General features: G+C 64.3%; 1 protein-coding gene across 2 annotated transcripts in view; it reads right to left on the bottom strand.

Annotated features, from left to right (window-relative positions):
- The window catches only part of ASIC4 (acid sensing ion channel subunit family member 4), a 117554-nt gene that overhangs the window by 52208 nt on the left and 44251 nt on the right, over positions 1-21095 (bottom strand). Inside the window, exons 1-4 of one of the 2 annotated variants that reach the window (XM_030579639.1) lie at positions 10758-11622; positions 7301-7445; positions 6340-6467; positions 4852-5011 (exon numbers count right to left, since the gene is read on the bottom strand). In XM_030579639.1, the coding sequence (XP_030435499.1) occupies positions 4852-5011; positions 6340-6467; positions 7301-7445; positions 10758-11354 (1030 nt within the window). In that variant the 5' untranslated portion in view covers positions 11355-11622. Of the gene's footprint in view, positions 1-4851; positions 5012-6339; positions 6468-7300; positions 7446-10757; positions 11623-21095 lie in introns of those variants that run through there. The other variant, XM_030579640.1, reaches the window with a different exon arrangement.

The following is a 21095-nucleotide window of genomic DNA, read 5'->3' as shown; positions in this document are numbered from 1 at the left end:
TGAGCCTGCTGTTCCCTTCACGCCGGAGACGTTACCAACGGCGAGGGCTCTCAGTGCCATGACAGAGTCAATGCTGCCTGACCCCGGCACCGCCGTTGCGGGTAATACAGTCTCTTCAGGGGACTGTCCCCTGTCAGCACAGCAGAGCGGCACCGTTCATGATCACGGTCCCGCAGACACTCCAAGTCCTGTCGGCACGACGGACACCACTGGCAGTCCCGGTGCTGTTTTCCTCGGTACTGGTCGCACTTGCTGCACCGGTCGGTATCCCGTTCACTGACCCGCTATCGGCACCGTTCCGACTCCTGGCACCGTGGCAGGTACCTTGACTCCTGTAGCCTTTCCCCGAGCCTCGAGATCTCGGTCGACCTCCCGACACCGTTCTGGTTCCGGGTCTGGATCTCGTTCCAGGTACCGATACGCCTCCCGGTGCCGGTCCCCGGTGCCGAGTTGGGCAAGGTCCGAATGAGTCAGAGACTCTGCCTGTGCCTTCTTTTAGTACCTCCATGGCCGTCCGGACACGCATCCGTGTCATCCCATATGCGCAGATTTTATGCTCAGGACCACGATCCTGATATGATGGCCAGCGGGCGCCAGCCCCGAACCAGAAAGAGGCTTGGCAAATGAACCTGCTTGGCAGCCAGGTGTACTCTGCAGGGGCTCTGCAGCTCTGGGTAGCAAAGCAACAAGCCTTGCTTAGCTGCGATAATTATAGCACCTGAGTGAAGGAGTTTCTCCCTCAGAACTCCCACCAGGAGTTCGCTGCCGTCTTGGAGGACAGGGGAAAGAAGGTTCCCAGAGCGTCCCTCCAGGCCTCGTTGGACGCAGCAGACTCTGCGGCCAGCACTCTGGCCTTGGGTGTCACCATGAGGTGCATTTCATGGCTTCAGGTTTTAAACCTCCGGCCGGAGCTGCAGTATGCCATTCAGGATTTACCCTTTGTTGGTAAAGGCATCTTCGTGGCACAGACAGCCCCAGACTGCGAAGTCTGATGGACAATAGGGTCCTAATGCGTCTCAGCATGTATACGCCAGCGACCAAACGCAGGCCTTTCTGGCCCCAGCCGCCATACTCTGTGCCTAGCCAGAGGCAGAACTCTGGCGAACGGCAGGGCCAAGGTGGTCGCAGACGAACGTCAGGACCCCTAAAGAGCCAAAGTCAAGGTCCCTCGCAATTACCACTGGGACCAAAGACGGACCTTCCAAGGTTCGCCTGAGGGCGGTGTACCAGTCGCAGGACGGGATCCCGATCCCGCTTTCTCCTGGCATGGCCCCAGTTACTTTCAGATCGCTGGTTCCTGCGCACGATGGAGCATAGGTACCACCTTTAATTTGCTCCAGCCCTGTCCCCCTTCAGCGGACGAAAGGGGCATGGGGTTTTACTCCCGTTATGCCCTAGTCCCCCACTCGAACACAGGTCTCAGACCTTCCTAGTCCTGCACGGACTCAACCGGTTTAGGATAAGGTTGGAGTTCTGCATGGTATCCCTGGGAACCATTATTCCATCCTTGCCTCTTGGGGGCTACTGTGCCGCCCTGGATATGAAGGACGCGTACTTTCGCAATGCCATCTTCCCTCCGCACGGGAGATGCCTCCGCTTTATAGCCGACTGTCAATACTCCCGGTTTACGGCCATGGTCGCCGCCTACCGTCGCTGATGTCGGATATGCGTTTTTCCGTATCTGGACGATTCGCTTATCCACGGAGACTCTGAGACACAAACCACTCAGCGCGTGGGCATCGCCACGGTCTTATTCACAGGTCAAGGCCTGCTGTTTACTATAGAGCAATCCACTCTGGTCCCCATGCAGAGGTTGGGCTTCCTAGGGGCTATCCTGGTCTCCTACCTAGCCGGAGCCTGCTTATCACAACTGCGGTTTTAGGCGATGGCAACAATCATCTGAGGTCTGCAGGCTTTCCCAACGACCTCAGCTCGTTCTTGTCTCAGTCTCCTGGGTCCATGGTTGCCCGCAAGTTTGTAACCAAACACGCCAAGCTCCGCCTCCGTCCTCTCCAAGTCCGGCTCGCCTCGGCGTACCACCCGGACAGGGAGCCAATGGTCATGGTAGTCACCGTTCCCTCGAAAGCCTTAGGCTCCCTAGAGTGGTGGCTAACTCCCTCCTTGGTGTGGACAGGGATGCGGTTTCATCCGCCCCAGCCCTCACTGCCCCTGACGGCGGACGCATCATCTCTCTGCTCGAGTGCTCATGGTCACCTCCGAGCTTAAGGCCTTTGGTCTTCTAGGGAGCTGGCATTCCTCATCAATGCCCCAAAAATGAGAGTAGTCCGCCTGGCATGCCAGGGGTTCCAGCGGCAGCTGCGAGGCCGTTGTATCTCGGTGTTTACAGCCAACACAACGGCCAGGTGCTTCATAAGTATTCAGGGGGGACATAATCCTCCCCCCTTTTTTGTCAGGAGGCCATCCATTTCCGGGTCTTTTGCATGGCCCACTCGATGGAGCTGGCGACGTCCTTTCTCCCAGGCGTTCGGAACGTCTTAACTCTTTGACTCAGCAGGTCTTTCCTGTCTTACGAGTGATCACTCTGCCCCATGTGAGGCGTCCCGCTTTCCGGAAGTGGAGATGTTTCCTCACACAGACCTGTTCGCTCACCGCGAGAGCAGGAAATGCCAGGTGTTCTGCTCCTTCCAAGGTCTCTCCTCGGAATCGATCTTGGACGCATTCCTGATGCCGTGGAAAGGCCGACTGCATTATGCCTTCCCACTGTTCCCACTGGTTCATTAGGTCCTGCTCAAACTCCGCAGGGGCAGAGCGTGCATCATCATGATCACTCCAGAGTGGTCCAGGCAGCACTGACATACCACGTTGCTCGGCCTGTCAGCCCAGACCTCATCACTCAGGGCAACGACAGGCTTCGTCACTCGGACCTGCAGCCTCTTCGCCTCACGGTGGCTGCTGCGTACCTGAGTCGGGGTGACAGGCAGCCTTCCACCTGGTCAACGTACCGGGCCAGGTGGAAGCGTTTCTTTTACAGCTGCAATACGCTCGATCTTGCTCCTGCTGAGGTCTCGATCCCCTCTATTTGGCCTGCCTCTGGTCTTCAGCGGCAGGACCTGGCGGTATCATCGCTGAGGATACACTCAGCAGCCATCTCTACCTTCCAGCAGGCTAAGATGGACGTTCAGTGTTCTCACGCTCTATGGGTTCGAGGTCCCTCAAGGGCTTGGAGCGCTTGCACCCTCGGGCGCGCCGCCCAGCCCCGACCTGGGACCTCAGCCTAGTCTTGGCCAGACGGGTCTCTGAGATCAGAGCTCTTACGGGGGTTCCGCCGTACACTAGGTTTCACAAAGACAAGGTGCAGTTATGACCGCACCCGGCTTTCCTCCCTAAGGTGGTTTTGGCCTTTCATGTTACCCACAGTTCAACGCAATGGGCATAACCGTTGCACTCCTTGGACATCTGTGGAGTGCTCGCATTATATTGTGCTGACAGAATCATTTCCTAAGGTGCCCCAGCTCTGCCCCGGTAGCGGGCCAAAGGGAGGGCTTGCTTGTTTTCCTCTCAGAGGTTCTCATCTGGGGTGATGGCGGACATCCCCACTTGTTATGATTTGGCTCATATTTCCACAAGCCACATCACCGTGCATTCTACCAGGGCTCAGGCTTCATCTGCCGCCTTGCTGGCTCGTGTTTCTACCCACGAGATCTGTCGTGAAGCTCCATTGGTCCTCGGTCCTTACCTTTGCTTCGCAGTATGCCCTGGTTCAGCAGTCAAGAGAGGCTGTAGCCTCTGGCTCGGCAGTTTTATTCTGCCACATTTCACTCCGACCCCACCGCCTTTGTAAGGCTTGGGAGTCACCTAACTGGAATGGATATGAGCAATCACTCGAAGAAGAAAAGACGGTTACTCACCTTTGTAACTGTTGTTCTTCGAGATGTGTTGCTCACATCCATTCCACACCCGCCCTCCTTCCCCACTGTCGGAGTAGCCGGCAAGAAGGAACTGAGGAGCGGGTGGGCCGGCAGGGGTATATATCAGGTGCCATGGTGGCGCCACTCTAGGGGGCGACCTGCCGGCCCACTGGAGTTGCTAGGGTAAAAAGTTTCCGACGAACGTGCACGCGCAGCGCGCACACCTACCTGGAATGGATGTGAGCAACACATCTCGAAGAACAACAGTTACAAAGGTGAGTAACCGTCTTTTCTCTGGGGTCCCCGGGCTGGTCCAGGTGACTAATCACCCGCCTGTCGGCCGCGCTGGCTGCGTGTCCCTGCAGACGCTGGTGGAGGGGGCGCTGCCCCCCAAGATGGTACAAGTCTCCATCGGGGTCTGTCTCAGGGGGACTCGCTGCCCGGGGCTCACGGGGGGGGGAGGCAGGGGGGCTGCAGGCCCAGGAGGCGATGAAGCCGCGTGACTTCCCCTGGAGGGAGAGCGAGACCCTTTGGGGCCTGGCCCACTGAAGGGGCCTCCCAGAGCCTGTCCCCAAGCTGGGGCCATGGCCCCAATCCTGGGGGTCTGCGACCCCGAGCTCACCCAGACTGCCAGGAAACAGGGCACTGCACACAGAGGTGAGTGCGGCAGGCAAATGCCCAGGGGTAGAGAGACTCAGCTGGCACAGGACGGTGGGTTGGGGGCACAGGGGTCTCACCTGGAACAGGACAGGGATGGGGGGTGTCTCACCTGGCACAGGACTGGGGGCGGGGCGTGGGGGGGTCTCACCTGGCACAGGACTGGGGGTGGGTTGGGGGTGTCTCACCTGGCACAGGACTGGGGGCGGGGCGTGGGGGGGTCTCACCTGGCACAGGATGGGGGTGGGTTGGGGGGGTCTCACCTGGCACAGGACGGGGGCAGGGGGCACTTGGCACAGGACGGGGACGGGCAGTGGGGTCTCACCTGGCATGTGCACCATGCGGCACTGGCAGCTGCTCACCACGGCCTCCTTCTCGCACTGCAGGCGGCAGGCGGCGATGCTGTACCCCTCGTAGCCCGGCAGGATCTGCTCCCCGGGCACGCTGGCCCGGCAGTTTCCCCAGGGCTGGGGCAGGTAGCTGAGCTGCAGGCAGGAGGGGGCGGTGAGGGCAGGGGCAGTGAGCAGGCAGCCCCCTCGCCCCCGGGAGAGCACCCACACGGAGCCGGGCACACGGACACTCCTGGTGCCGCCTTCGCCCCGCGCTAGGCTGGAGGGACCGGGGCCCATTGCCCAACGCAGCCGGGCTCGTGCCAGGAGCGCCAGACTACAGGGGGGTGGTACAGCCCCCCCCACGCCGGGGAGGGGAACCGGCCGCCGGCTTGGCCCCCCACAGCCTTGGAGCTACCTGGGCCCCACCTCACCCTCCAGCCTGCTCCGCCCCCTCAGCCATCTCAGCACCCCATCCTGCCCCCCTCAGACATCTCTGCCCCCTCAGCCAGCTCTGCCCCCCAGCCTGCCACGCCCTCAGCCAGCTCCACCCCCACTACACCTCACCTACCCCCCCAGCCAGCTGTGCCCCCTCATCCAGCTCTGCCCCAACCTGCTCCGCCCCAGCCAGCTTCACCCCCCTACACCTTACCCACCCCCCCTCAGCCAGCTCCGCCCCTCAGCCTGCCCAGCCCCCCAGCCAGCTCTGCCTCCTCCACTCCCCCCAGCCAGCTCCACCCCTCTGCCCCCCCTGGCCATCTCCACCCCCTCCGCCCCCCCAGCCAGCTCTGCCCCCCAGCCTGCCCCACCCCTCAGCCAGCTCCACCCCCACTACACCTCACCTACTCCCCCTCAGCCAGCCCAGCCCCCCAACCTGCCCCACCCCAGCCAGCTCTGCCCCCTCCACCCCCCCAGCCAGCTCAACCCCCACACCTCACCTACTCCCCCCCAGCCAGCTCCGCCCCCCAGCCTGCCCCACCCCAGCCAGCTCCACCCCTCTGCCCCCCCTGGCCATTTCCACCCCCTCCGCCCCCCCAGCCAGCTCCCCCCCCCAGCCTGCCCCGCCCCAGCCAGCTCCACCCCTCTGCCCCCCCTGGCCATTTCCACCCTCTCCGCCCCCCCAGCCAGCTCTGCCCCCCAGCCTGCCCCACCCCTCATCCAGCTCCACCCCCTCCACCTGCCCAGCCCCCCAGCCAGCTCTGCCCCGCCCCTCATCCAGCTCCGCCCCCAGCCTGCCCCGCCCCCTCATCCAGCTCCGCCCCCCCCAGCCTGCCCTGCCCCAGCCAGCTCTTCTCTGCCCCCCAGTCAGCTCCACCCCCACTACACCTCATCTACCCCCACATGGCCAGCTCTGCCCCCTGGCGAGCTCTGCCCTCCCACCAGCCCATCTGACCAACTCTGTCCCCACTTGGCCCCACCTGGCCAGCTCCACTCCACGTAGCCCTGCCCTCCTCCGACCCCCCAGCACCCCGGCCCAGCCTCACCCTCTGCTCCTGGCAGGACACGAAGGTCTGGAAGCCGGGGGAGACCCCGAAGCCCAGCTGGTGGATGTACGGCGGCTCGTCCTGGCTGTGGATCTGCACCCGGATCCCGGCCTCGAACGACGTCTCATCTGCGGGAGGCAGGGAAAGGCCGGAGGTTCAGCGCTGCAGACGGACCCCGGCTCCTCGCCCCCTGTCTGGGACAGGCCCCATCATCTCCTGCCCCCTGCCTGGGACAAGCCCCCCCCCCCAGGTCCTCACCCCCTGCGTGGGACGAGCCACCCCCGGCTCCTCGCCCCCTGCCTGGGACAGGCCCCCCCCAGTCTCCTGCCCCCCAGCCCGGGACAGCCCCTCCTGCTCCTTTCCCCCCTCCCTGGGACAGGCCCCCCCTCCCTGGCTCCTGCCCCCCTCCCTGGGACCAGCCCCCCCAGCTCCTCACCCCCTGCCTGGGACAGGCCCCATCATCTCCTGCCCCCTGCCTGGGACAAGCCCCCCTCCAGGTCCTCACCCCCTGCGTGGGACGAGCCACCCCCGGCTCCTCGCCCCCTGCCTGGGACAGGCCCCCCCCAGTCTCCTGCCCCCCAGCCCAGGACAGCCCCCCCCTGCTCCTTTCCCCCCTCCCTGGGACAGGCCCCCCCTCCCTGGCTCCTGCCCCCCTCCCTGGGACCAGCCCCCCCAGCTCCTCACACCCTGCCTGGGACAAGCCCCCCCCAGCTCCTCGCTCCCTGCCTGGGACAGGCCCCCCCATCTCCTGCCCCCCAACCCGGGACAGCCCCCCCCTGCTCCTTGCCCCCCTCCCTGGGACAGGCCCCCCCTCCCTGGCTCCTGCCCCCCTCCCTGGGACCAGCCCCCCCAGCTCCTCACCCCCTGCCTGGGATGACCCCCCCCCGGCTCCTGCCTCTCAACCCGGGACAGGCCCCCTCCCCAGCTCCCCCCCAGGTGCTGCGGGAGCCCCCCCACTCACTGGTCTCTCTCCAGATGGGCAGATATTCCTCCTGCTGGACGTCCAGCATCAGCTCCAGCCCGTTGCCCATCCCGCCCTGGCGGGTGACGCGCGGGCGCCTCCGGTCGGCGTTGAATGTGTAGCATTTGCCGTAGCGGGTGTAGACCTGGGCAGGAGGTGGGGGAGGGGTTAGTGCCGCTGCGGGAGCTCAGCCTGCGGCCCTGGGGCTGGGCTGTTACACCGCCCCACGCTCGGGACCGGGGAGACGTGGGGCTTTACAGCCACTTTGCGCTCCCCTGTCTGAGGCTGCGCCCGGCCCAGCCCAACCCTCTGTCTGCTAGAGCAGCCTTGGGACTGCACTGACCTACGCTCTGCCCCATGGGCCCGGATCTGGCCCCCTATGGGCCCTGGGCGACAGAGAATATGCACAGCGCAGAGCACCTGACCATGCCCCTGAACTGCACCCATGGGCCCTGGGGAGCAGAGAATAGCTACTTCAGAACCTCTCACTCCCTCCCCAGCCCAGCCCTGGGCTCCCCCCGACACACAGCTCTGCCGGTGCCCCTCACTCCTGACCCACAGCCCCTCCTAGCCCAGCCCTGAGCTCCCCGCCAGCTCTGCCAGTGCCCCTCACTCCCGACCCGCAGCCCCTCTTAGCCCAGCCCTGAGCTCCACCCCAGCTCTGCCGGTGCCCCTCACTCCTGACCCGCAGCCCCTCTTAGCCCAGCCCTGAGCTCCCCGCCAGCTCTGCCGGTGCCCCTCACTCCCGACCCGCAGCCCCTCTTAGCCCAGCCCTGAGCTCCCTGCCAGCTCTGCCAGTGCCCCTCACTCCCGACCCGCAGCCCCTCTTAGCCCAGCCCTGAGCTCCACCCCAGCTCTGCCGGTGCCCCTCACTCCTGACCCACAGCCCCTCCTAGCCCAGCCCTCGGCTCCCTGCCAGCTCTGCCGGTGCCCCTCACTCCTGACCCGCAGCCCCTCCTAGCCCAGCCCTGAGCTCCACCCCAGCTCTGCCGGTGCCCCTCACTCCCAACCTGCAGCCCCTCTTAGCCCAGCCCTGAGCTCCACCCCAGCTCTGCCAGTGCCCCTCACTCCCGACCCGCAGCCCCTCCTAGCCCAGCCCTGAGCTCCCCCCCAACACACAGCTCTGCCGGGGGCCCTTCGATCCTGACCTGGATGCACCCCAAGGCACCAGGCTTCAGCTAGGATCCTGCCTTCAGTGGCTGATGCCAATGTGCCTAGGGACGTGTCCCCAGTGACCTGCTGGATCTGGTAGGGGGTGCAGGAGGATCACCCCAGGACCCACTGTGGGGCGATGCCACCCTGAGGCTGTCGCTTCTGTCTGCCCTGCACCAGGCAGGTTTGTTAAGGTATGGTCCACCCACCCGCCTCCCTGCATCACAACACAGCCCCCCCACACACACACGTGACCCTGCACCCCAGCCACATGGCCCCTCCCCAACTCCCCAGACTTCAGCACATGTCCCCCCTCCAGCCACACAGCCCCTCCTCAACCCCCCAGGCTTCAGCACACACACCCCCCCCACCAGCAAAGGAACACACGGCCCCTCCCTGGCATTTGGATGTGGCATCTCTGAGACAGGGGGGGTGGAGAGGATTGGAGGGGTTGGGGAGCGACCCCCAAGGCAGCAATGTCCCAGGGGTCCCACCTGACTGGGGCAGAGCAGGGCAGGGATCTGGAAGGGGGCTCCTATCCCTCCCATTCTCTACAGTCCCCATCAGCACCACGTGTGAGCTGCCCAAATGCCCACAGAGTCACCCCCCCAGAGCCCCCCAGTACCGTGTGCGCTCTTCCCCCCGTCCCCACACGCAGAGCTAGCGACCTGCCTCAGACCCCTGCCAGCCACCCCCCCCAGCTCCTCAATATCATGTGCGCCTGCCCTTTCCCCACACACAGAGCCAGCGACCCGCCTTGGGCCACAGCCAGGCCCCCCCCAGCCCCCCAGTACCGTGTGCACCCGCCCTTCCCCCACACACAGAGCCAGCGACCCGCCACGGCCAGCTGCCCCCACAGCCCCGTAGTCCTGCGTGCGTCCACCCAGACCCCACACACAGAGCTAGTGACCTCCACGGACCCCGGCCAGCTGCCCCCCCAGCCCCCCAGTACTGTGTGCGCCTGCCCTGCCCCCACACAGAGAGCCAGAGACCTGCCTTGGACCCCGGCCAGCTGCCCCCCCAGTCCCCCAGTACTGTGTGCACCCGCCCTGCCTCCACACAGAGAGCCAGTGACCTGCCACGGACCCCGGCCAGCCGCCCCCCCAGCCCCCCAGTACTGTGTGCACCCGCCCTATCCCCACACACAGAGCCAGCGACCCGCCACGGACCCCGGCCAGCCGCCCCCCCAGCCCCCCAGTACCGTGTGCACCCGCCCTATCCCCACACACAGAGCCAGTGACCTGCCTCGGACCCCGGCCAGCCCCCACCCAGCCCCCCAGTACCGTGTGCACCCACCCTATCCCCACACACAGAGCCAGTGACCTGCCACGGACCCCGGCCAGCCGCCCCCCCCAGCCCCCCAGTACCATGTGCACCCGCCCTGTCCCCACACACAGAGCCAGTGACCTGCCACGGACCCCGGCCAGCCCCCACCCAGCCCCCCAGTACCGTGTGCACCTGCCCTTCCCCCACACACAGAGCCAATGACCTGCCTCGGACCCCGGCCAGCTGCCCCCCCAGCCCCCCAGTACCGTGTGCACCCGCCCTATCCCCACACACAGAGCTAGTGACCTGCCACGGACCCCGGCCAGCCGCCCCCCCAGCCTCCCAGTACCGTGTGCACCCGCCCTTCCCCCACACACAGAGCCAGCGACCCGCCACGGCCAGCCGCCCCCGCAGCCCCGTAGTCCTGCGTGCGTCCACCCAGACCCCACACACAGAGCTAGTGACCTCCACGGACCCCGGCCAGCTGCCCCCCCAGCCCCCCAGTACCGTGTGCACCTGCCCTATCCCCACACACAGAGCCAGTGACCTGCCACGGACCCCGGCCAGCCGCCCCCCCCAGCCCCCCAGTACTGTGTGCACCCGCCCTATCCCCACACACAGAGCCAGAGACCTGCCTTGGACCCCGGCCAGCTGCCCCCCCAGTCCCCCAGTACTGTGTGCGCCTGCCCTGCCCCCACACAGAGCCAGTGACCTGCCACGGCCAGCCGCCCCCGCAGCCCCCTAGTCCTGCGTGCGTCCACCCAGACCCCACACACAGAACTAGTGACCTGCCTCGGACCCCAGCCAGCTGCCCCCCCAGCCCCCCAGTACTGTGTGCACCCGCCCTATCCCCACACACAGAGAGCCAGTGACCTGCCACGGACCCCGGCCAGCCCCCACCCAGCCCCCCAGTACCGTGTGCACCCGCCCTATCCCCACACACAGAGCCAGTGACCTGCCACGGACCCCGGCCAGCCGCCCCCCTCCCCCTGCCAGCCCCGCAGTCTCGCGTGTGCCAACCCCACGGCAGGGGACTCACGGGCGTGAAGTGCTGGGGGCCGCAGGGCTCCCCCCGGAAGCGGCAGGCCAGCAACATGTCCTGGATCTGGTGGCCCAGGCGGTGGAAGAGGCTGTGCATGGTGCGCTCAGAGCGGCGCGGCGGCAGGAAGCGCGAGTAGTTGGCGAGGCGGCTGAGCCAGTGGCGCTGGGCGTTGGGCAGCCCATCCAGCAGCCCGGGCAGCAGGGAGCGGTTCTCCCCGGCCAGCCCCAGCCACTGCCCTGCCGAGTACAGGTCGGGCTTGGTGAGCTGCGGGAAGCGCACGGGGTTGTTGTTGCAGAGGGTGACGGCCGGGAAGCGCAGCCGCGTGGCCCACTCCATGCGCACTCGGCTGTGCACGGGGCAGGACAGCAGGTAGCGGACGCGGTTGCTGGACCAGGTGCCCAGGAGGCCGAGTGAGAGCAGGAAGGCCAGGCCCCAGAGCAGGCACCGCGGGCGCGACCGCTGGTGGGAGCCGATGTGGCGCAGGCCGTGGATCTTGGTGACGCGCAGGAACCGGGCGGTGATCTGGGCAAAGGAGCTGCCCAGGGCTGAGGCCAGGGGCGCCCCCCTGGGGCAGCAGGAATGGGGCTGGGGCATCGCCACCGGCTGGGCCTGTTGTCCTCAGGCTTCAGCCAGTGGTCGGTTTGCCCTGGGAGGTGCCCGTCCCCGCAGCCTGCCCTGGATCTGTCCTGGCTCTGCCCCAGAGGCACCCGGCCCCACGGCCTGTCCTGGATCTGTCCTGGCTCTGTCCAAAGGTGCCTGGACCCACAGCCTGCCCTGGATCTGCCCTGGGAGGCGCCTGGCCCCACAGCCTGCCCTAGTTTCCCTCCACAGAGGTTCCTCTCTCCGGAGCCTGTTGTGCAGCTCCCGGTATCCAGCGCCTTGCGCGAGCTGAGCATGGCAGGTGCCTCCTGAGCTGCTCCAGTGACGGGCGAGGCGAGGGGCGGGGGCTAGTGCAGACAGACGCCCTCCCCACAAGCTCCAGGCAGGAACGGAAAATTCCTAGAGCTCCTCTGGCACCGGGCTGGGCGGGTGGCGTTGTGCTGGCCCTGGCATCAGGCCGAGGGAGGCTGGCAGGATCTGGGTGCCCAGCAGGGACAGCGAGCCCAGGGGGATCCACGTCCCAGCCCTCATGAGCCCGCCACAGCTGGTGGCTCAGGTGCCGTGTCCCGGCAGGGCTGTGTGGTCACCCCTGCCCCAGGAACCCCGGCTTCTGCCCGTCCTCGGCCCCATCACCCCACTCCCCAGATGCAGGGTCCTTCCCCAGATTGTCTGTGCCCCTCAGACAGTGCCTGGCCCTGCCCCCAGTTGGGGGCTCCCTCGGGGAGTTCCCAGCACAGCCGCACAAATTGGGGAGCGACAGGAGGGGCAGAGCTGGGACAGGGGCTGCGAGGCTGGGGGAGGCTCCCCCACCCAGAATGAGCCGTTCACAGGCAGCAGCAACACATCCCTCTGCCTGCCAGCATTGCTCTGAATGACCCATCCTGGCATTGCCCCCCCAGCTCCTGCCTCCAACCCCAGGCCGGCAGGTGGGGTCCCCCACACCGGGGCTGGGCTGGGGCGCCCGATCCTGGCGTCTGATGCGGGCGCCGGTCGGCTCTTTGATGCGGCAGGCGAGACGGTGATCAGAGCGCGGGGCCTAACACGGTGGGGGGGGGCTGCGGTCCCCCTGTCGGCTCCTCAAAGGGAGACGCTGTCGGCGCGGCTCCGACACCCAGACAGCTCATCAGGGCGGCTTCAAAGCCGCGTCTCCGTGATCGCAGTGCCGCCTGGCAGCCTCTGATCAGCTCGGCAGCCCATCCCCTGGCCCTGGTGAGACAGCTGGCAGCACAGGAGCAGCTGTGGGGGGGGAGGGGGAGAGTGCCTAGGCCCGTGATGCCCCCCCATGGCACTCGGCAGCTCCCGCAGGGCAGCATCGGGACCTGGGGCCTGGCATCTCCACGGGCTTCCCCTTCCTAAGAGCCAAGGGGCTGCCCCGGACCCCCGTTGGAACAGTCGGTGCCCCTCCGGCCACGGCCAAGTGCCCGCTGCCACCTGGGGGCAGGGCGTGTGCAGCCCTGGGCATGGCTCAGCCCACAGAAGAAGCCAGCAGCAGCCACATCCCAGGAGCCTGAGATCCCAAGATGGGGTGATGAGGGGTGTTCCCTGGTGTTGGGACCCCAGCTGGTACCCAGCACCCACCCCTGTACCTGCCTCCGATGGGGCAGCGCAAAGCCTGACTGTCTCGTCTCCTTCGACACCAGAGCATCCTCCCGCCCCGGGCACCGCAGCCCCTGCCTGCCCTGCACCCTCTGCCCCCATGCACCACCCCTATCCCCTGTGCTCTCCCCATCCCTGTGCTCTGTTCTGCCCCACCTCCCCTAGGGACAGCACCGTGCTCCCCCCAGCTCCCCCCTCCCGTTGTGCCCCCTACAGAGACTGGGCAGCAGGGAGGGTGCCAGCTCCTTAGCTGTCCCTGAGCCAGTGGGGCAGACCAGGCTGCTTGGGGGCAGGCCGGCCGGCTCCGAGCGCTTAGCACGGGGTGGGGAGAGGTTCCTGGCACAGCCGTGGACCCCTAGAGCCAGTGCAGCCCTTCCCCTTCCCCACGCCAGCACTGGGAGCCAGCCTGGCGGGGCAGCAGGGGTAGGGACACAGGGTGCCAGGCTCCAGCTTTCACCACCTCATCTGGGCGTGGCTTCTGCCTGCTGCCCCTCAGCATCCTGCCAGGGCGGGACTGCCCCAGTGTGCACACGTCTCCATCGGTGTCTGCGTGCCTCACTGTCACGGAGTGTGGGGGAGTCCGGCCCTGCACCCCTCTTCCTGGGACCCACAGTGACTCTCAGCCAGCCAGTAAAACAGAAGGTTTATTGGACAACAGGAACACAGGTTACAGCAGAGCTTGCAGGCACAGTCAGGACCCCTCCACCGAGTCCTTCTGAGCTTTCAGGGTGCTTGGATCCTAGCTAGGATACCCTGAATTCCGCCCACACAGCCCCAAGCCCAAACTCAAACTGCTTCCCTCCTGCCGCTCCCTTCCTTTGTCCCCTTCCCGGGCAAAGGTGTTGACCTTTCCCCTCCCTTACCTAGCTCAGGTTACAGGCCCTGGCATCGTCCATCCCCTAAAGTCCTCCCCTGCTCTCCCATTCCCCACACAGACAACCCCTACTCCATCACACTCACGCACGGCTAGGCCATGTGCCCGTGCTGGTCTGCATGCTGAGCAGGCATGCTGCATATGTGTGTGTGCGCACGCATGCTGTGTGTGTGTGCATGCTGTGTGTGCATGTGCGTGCACTCTGCGTGTGTGCATGCTGTGCGTGCGTGTGCATGCACTCTGTGTGCGTGCTGTGTGCGCATGTGCGTGCTGCGTGTGTGCATGCACTATGTGTGTGCGCATGCTGTGTGCGCATGCTGTGTGTGCGTGTGCATGTTGCTTGTGTGCACACGTCTGCATGCTGCGTCTGCGTGTGCATGCTGCGTGTGCGTGTGCATGCGCTATGTGTGTGCATGTGTACATGCTGTGTGTGTACATTCTGTGTGCGCATGTACATGCACTGTATGTGTGTGCATGCTGTGTGCGCGTGCGCATATTGCTTGTGTGCGCATGCTGTGTGTGCATGTGCATGCTGTGTGCGCACTATGTGTGTGCATACATGCATGTCGTGTGCGCATGCGTGCATGCCGTGTGCGCATGCGTGCATGCTGTGTGCGCATGCTGTGTGTGTGCATGCTGTGTGCGTGAGTGTGCATGCTGTGCGCGTGTGCGCATGTGTGCATGCTGTATGTGCGTGTACATGCACTCTCTCTGTGTGCATGCTATGTGTGCATGTTGGCTGTGTGTGCATGCTATGTGTGCATGCTCTGTACGCGCGTGTGCATGCTGCGTGTGTGCATGCTGCGTGTGCGATGTGCATGCTGCTTGTGTGTGCACATGCTCTGTGTGTACGTGTGTGTGCGTGCTGTGTGCGCGTGAGTGCATGCTCTGTGCGCGCGAGTGCATGCTGCGCGTGTGCACACATGCTGTGTGTACGTGTGTGTATGCTGCGGCTGCATGTGCATGCACTCTGTGTGTGCATGCCGTGTGCGCGTGCATGCCGTGTGCGTGTGTGTGTGTGTGCGTGTGTGTGTGTGTGCGCGCGCGCGCCCCTGTGGCAGTGTTTGCATGACATGCATACACACTGTGTGTGTGTCTGAGCACTGTGTATTGTGTGGCTGTGGCTGTGTGTACATGGTGTATGTACGGGTGTACGGGTGTGTGCAGGGCCATCCTTAGGCATAGGTAGGGCACCTGAAAATTTGGGGCAACCCTGGGTCTTAGTGTCCATCCCTTCGGCTCTTCCTGTCCCTGTTCTGCCCCTTTCTGCAGGCTCCCAGACACACACACACACACGGCACATACACACACACCACACACACTGCGCATACACAGTGCACACAGACACACACACTGCACATAGACACATTGCACACACGCTGCACATATATTGCACACACACAGCACACACACACACACACACACACACACACACACACACACACACACACACACAGGCGCACTTCCACAGGGCCCTCCTTGGGGTTTATGGGGCCCTGTGCAGTATTGTGGGAGGGGCTGGCTCTGAGCTCCCTGGCAGAGGCTGGTGTGTTTGGAGCTGGGGCTGCCCCGGAGGTGCTGGCTGGGGGCAGAGCACGGGGGGAGCAGGGTCACCAGGCGGGGAGCTCTGTGATCGCACGGGGAGCAATGTTGACATCAATTTGTGTTTTGCTCTCTGGTTGGGGGGGATCCCTGCTCACTCTCTCTGCTCCGTTGTTCCCCAGGTTGCTGCATTCGGGGCTCCCCACTCATCTCGGGTCGTTCCCTTCCTGCCCTGCCCCTGGGCTGGGCCCTGCCCCATGCCCCTGGCCTGCTCTGTGCCTTGTGTCAGCCCAGGAGTGGCGCCAACCTTTCTGCCGCCCCGGGCGGCGTCAAGGATGGAAGACGGAGAAGCTGCCGCTCAAAGTAGAAAAGCTGGACATGCACAAGTCCATGGGGCCAGATGCACTGCAACCTAGGATGCTGAGGGAGTTGGCGAATGTGATTGCAGAGCCACTGGCCATTATCTCTGAAAACTCCTGGCAATCCGGGGAGGTCCTGGATGACTGGAAAAAGGCTAATGTGGTGCCCATCTTTAAAAAAGGGAAGGAGGAGGATCCGGGGACCTGCCTGCCATGCATCCACTTCTCCTCGCACCTGCCCGCGATGTGCCTGCCTCAGCGAACAGGCCAGTGTCCCCTGGGAACAGAACCACACTCAGAGCTACGCCGCCGACAGCCACTTAGCACCAGCCAGTCGGTGCCCCCAGGCCCAGCTCTGCGCCTGCCCCTGGAGATCGGAGACCGGCAGTGGCGCTGGGCCACGTTACAGGGGTGCTGAAAGCTGGCTAATGACACTAACCCTGCTGCTCAAACGCATGGTGACAAGGGGCGATTCCCGCTCACGCCACAGGGCTCAGCACAGCTCCGGGGCTCCCCAGAATCATGAAATACGCACTTCGTTCTGGCAGTGCTGGCCAATGTCGCACAGTGACACCTGGGGGTGCTGCGCCCCTCGTTCCCGCGCCGATGGAAACGGGGCCATGCGTATCGGAACAGCGTCTGGGCCATTACCGAGCTCCCCTGTGCATGACGCCAAGACACCACCTCAGAGCCCCGAACTCGCGTGCTGCGGCTCACAGGCCTGAGGCCATGCAAGAGAAGTGCTGCGCACGGCTCTTTGTGTTCAGCCACCAGCTCCTAGAGCGTCTTAAGCTAAAGCCCCTGGCAGTGGTGGGACGACCCGCTCTAAGCTGCCCTGAGTGTCCCGCATTAATGCAGATGTAAAGACTTTCCTTGGGACCGACAGCAGAGTCGCGCTCCGGGGTTGCTACATTCAACCGCACCGCTCTTTCCAAACAGCGGCCAAGTAACCCCTTCGTCTGGTCAGCACAGGGGACAGAAGTGCACCAGATGGTCTGGATGAGCCCATGCAGCCTGGGTACATGTGACGGAGTGGAAATTTGTCATAATATGATGGATGAATAGTGTGTGTGCCTCAGTTTCCCCTAGGTGGTGCATGGATAACTAGGGTGTTTGCTCTATGCAGAGACCCAGAGATACAAGATACTTTCCTACCCAGAAGACAATGGCCACTCCAATAGCTCAGACATTTGGCACCTAGCAACAAATACCCATGGATGCCCCCACCCATAGGAAGCCAGCGGGTGCAATCAGCGGGGGGGCAAAGAGCTTGGCGGGTCGGTCCCAGGAGGCGGGGAAGCCCAGTGACAGTGTGAGCCCGAGGGGGGCTGACCCACTGAACTGTGCGAGGGCACCAGGCTGGTGGATCCGTGACAGCACAATAGGGATACCGCCCCGGTGGGTCCCAGACGTTGGTGCAGGGACTGGGATCCTGTCTCTGCTTGGCTGGAGGAAGGGGGCTTCCCCAGAACGTCCTGCCCCTCTCCAGGCTTGAAACGATCCCAGCAACTGGGGACACAGAGACTGGGCCTGACCCAGCCTGTCCTGGCTGGCAGCAGCGAGCAGCTCTGCGGCCCTGGACAAGGCCCGAAGCGACGCCGGTCCCGTCTCCGGTGCGTCGCGGGTGGTTCGGCACTGCCAGCCCTCGTACAGCTGGGCCGGCGAGGAGCTTCTGGCTGAATCAGGCTGATTGGGCCCATTGCCGGACTGGCTGTGAACTCAGCCAACGCTGACGGTCAGTGCCAAGCTCAGCCCCCTGCAAACCCTGCCCCCTTCACTGCCGCCCGCCCCGGCCGGGAGCCAGGACACACCCAGTAGCAGCCTTGGTGTAGCCATCTGGGCCATGACAAAGCCGGCGGGTGGGCGGGGATCTTAATATTTTCTGTGAACCGTAATGTTTTCCATGACCACTGGGCGGGCACAGGCTGGGCTGTCACGTCTGTGCAAACACTGTCGCCACGCTGGGCGTGTGCAGGCTGGGCTGACATGTCCGTGCAAACACTCTCACCATGCTGGGCGTGTGCAGGCCGGGCTGACACATCTGTGCAAACGCCTTCACCATGCTGGCCGTGTGCAGGCCAGGCTGACACGTCTGTGCAAACGCTCTCACCATGCTGGGCGTGTGCAGGCCGGGCTGACAGTCCGTGCACACGCTCTCACCATGCTGGGCGTGTGCAGGCCGGGCTGACACATCTGTGCAAACGCTCTCACCATGCTGGGCATGTGCAGGCCGGGCTGACACATCCGTGCAAACGCTCTCACCACGCTGGGTGGGTACAGACTGGGCCGACACATCTGTGCAAATGTTCTCACCACGCTGGGCGTGTGCAGGCCGGGCTGACAGTCTGTGCAAATGCTCTCACCATGCTGGGCGTGTGCAGGCCGGGCTGACAGTCCGTGCAAACGCTCTCACCATGCTGGGCGTGTGCAGGCCAGGCTGACAGTCCGTGCAAACGCTCTCACCATGCTGGGCGTGTGCAGGCCGGGCTGACACATCTGTGCAAACGCTCTCACCATGCTGGCCGTGTGCAGGCCGGGCTGACACGTCTGTGCAAACGCTCTCACCATGCTGGGCGTGTGCAGGCCGGGCTGACAGTCCGTGCAAATGCTCTCACCATGCTGGGCGTGTGCAGGCCGGGCTGACAGTCCGTGCAAACGCTCTCACCATGCTGGGCATGTGCAGGCCGGGCTGACACATCCGTGCAAACGCTCTCACCATGCTGGGCGTGTGCAGGCCGGGCTGACACGTCTGTGCAAATGCTCTCACCATGCTGGGCGTGTGCAGGCCGGGCTGACAGTCCGTGCAAACGCTCTCACCATGCTGGGCGTGTGCAGGCTGGGCTGACACATCTGTGCAAACGCTCTCACCATGCTGGGCGTGTGCAGGCCGGGCTGACACGTCTGTGCAAACGCTCTCACCATGCTGGGCGTGTGCAGGCCGGGCTGACAGTCCGTGCAAACGCTCTCACCATGCTGGGCGTGTGCAGGCCGGACTGACACATCTGTGCAAACGCTCTCACCATGCTGGGCGTGTGCAGGCCGGGCTGACACATCTGTAAAAACGCTCTCACCACCCTGAGTGGGTACAGACTGGGCTGACACATCTGTGCAAATGTTCTCACCACGCTGGGCATGTGCTGGCTGGGCTGTCACGTCTGTGCAAATGCTGTCACCATGCTGGGTGTGTGCAGGCCGGGCTGACATGTCCGTGCAAACACTGTCACCATGCTTGGTGGGTACAGACTGGGCTGACACATCTGTGCAAACACTCTCACCACACTGGGCATGTGCAGACTGGGCTGTCATGTCTGTGCAAACGCTGTCACCACACTGGGCGTGTGCAGGCTGGGCTGTCATGTCTGTGCAAATGCTCTCACCACGCTGGGCGTGTGCAGGCCAGGCTGACACGTCCGTGCAAACACTCTCATCATGCTGGGCTGGCACAGACTGGGCTGTCACATCTGTGCAAATGCTCTCACTGTGTTTGGCATGTGCAGGCCGGGCTGACACATCTGTGCAAACGCTCTCACCATGCTGGGCATGTGCAGGCCGGGCTGATACATCTGTGCAAACGCTCTCACCACGCTGGGTGGGTACAGACTGGGCCGACACATCTGTGCAAATGTTCTCACCACGCTGGGCGTGTGCAGGCTGGGCTTACAGTCCATGCAAACGTTCTCACCGTGCTGGGCGTGTCCAGGTCGGGCTGACACGTCCGTGCAAACACTCTCACCGCGCTGGCCATGCAGCAGTGAGGCTGGGGTGGCTGAAGTGCGACCCCACATAGCGCCGCCGTCTCAGGCTGAGTGGCACCTGCAGCGCCCCCCGGGCAAGAGCCGCCCCAGTGAGCTGGTCTCACCCAGCAATGCCAGGTCTGCCCAGCAGGTGGCAGCAGACACACGGACAGGCTCCAGCTTCTGTCACCCAGGGCAGGCGCTGAGCCGGGACCCCCCCCACCCCACCCCCGCGTCCAGCTCGGCGCAGCCTGGGGCTACCCCCATGCACACCCGTCCTAGGGTCACTGGACACGCCCTGGGGTTAGCGGAGATGCGGCTATTTGACCAGCCTGGCCAGGGTTTGTGGATTTGCCAGTTACCAGAAAGATAATGAAATCTGCTGGGCTGCTTGACGGGGCTTGAGCGATTTGCACCATCACAGGACGCAGCGATGGAGTGAAAAGTTTCTGTGCCCAGCTCCACATGCGGCCACAGGGTGTCGCGGAGTCCTCGGGCGATGCTCTGGAGCTGCTCCCCACCAAGCCAGGCAGGACTTTGGGGAGCCTCCTCTCCCTTGGAGCAGACTGTCTGCAGGGCAAGAAGCTCACACGGCTTCACCTCCTGGGTCTCTCCATGCAGCATTCAGCATCCTCTGCCCCTCCGTGCGCTTCCCACAGCGAGCCCACCCCAGCGGGGTCCTGGGGAAGCCACAGGGTCCTGCACCCCCACTTTGCAGTCAGACGTGACTCTCAGCCAGCCAGTAACACAGGTTTATTCGATGACAGGAACAGGGTCTAAAACAGAGCTTGTAGATACAGCGAACCGGACCCCTCGGCTGGGTCCATTCTGGGGGGCAGTGAGACAGACCCCCACGTCTGCACTTCACTGCTCATCCCCAGCCAGCTCCAGACTAACCACCCTTCCCAGCCCCTCCTCTCTGCTCAGCTCCTTTCCCAGGCCACGAGGTCACCTGACCTCTTTGTCTCCAACACCTTCAGCTGGCACCTTTCTAGAGGGGGTCCCAGGCCATCAGTTGCTAGGAGACAGAGGGTCAGGCATTTAGGTGCACTGGCCCCTTCCTCTGCAGCAATCACACACCCTTATTCCACCACCTAGATATTAAGAACTGCCATGGGGACACTGAGGCACCATCACAGTATTCAGAGAAAACATTAAGAACATTCCCAGTTCATCACATCGGGTCAGACAGACATTGATGTTCTGCCCTCTGTCTGACACGGTGCGTGGGTGATGCAGGGAAGAGGTTGTGGAGTTGGGGGGGGAGGTGTTAGGTTTTTTTGCATTTCAAAGGCAGTGACCCGAGTGCAGCCAGACCCAGAGCCACACACACTGGCTGCAGCAGCCCCCTGCAAGGCCCAGCCACTGAACCCCAGAGCCCCCTGTGCAGCCCCATTGCATGGCCTGGTCACAGCATCCCCCTGGGGCAGTAACTGGCGGTGGGGCAGGGCCCATCCAGCAGACAGGGCCCCGGGGCAGCTTTCAGGGCTGTACGTTCAGGGCCCAGCAGTCCCTGGGTGCTCAGGGGCCTGGTTTCCACAGGTGCAGGTGCCCCCCTGGATGTGGGTGTGGGAGATGTGCAGGGTGCCCCCCAGGCGTGGTGGGTGGGGGAGGGGTGCAGTGTCTCCCT

The sequence above is a fragment of the Gopherus evgoodei genome, chromosome 11 (genome assembly GCF_007399415.2).
Source record: "Gopherus evgoodei ecotype Sinaloan lineage chromosome 11, rGopEvg1_v1.p, whole genome shotgun sequence".
Taxonomy (NCBI): Eukaryota; Metazoa; Chordata; order Testudines; family Testudinidae; genus Gopherus; species Gopherus evgoodei.
The sequence above is the reverse complement of the archived record's forward strand: the minus strand, read 5'-3'. Positions and strand labels throughout refer to the sequence as shown.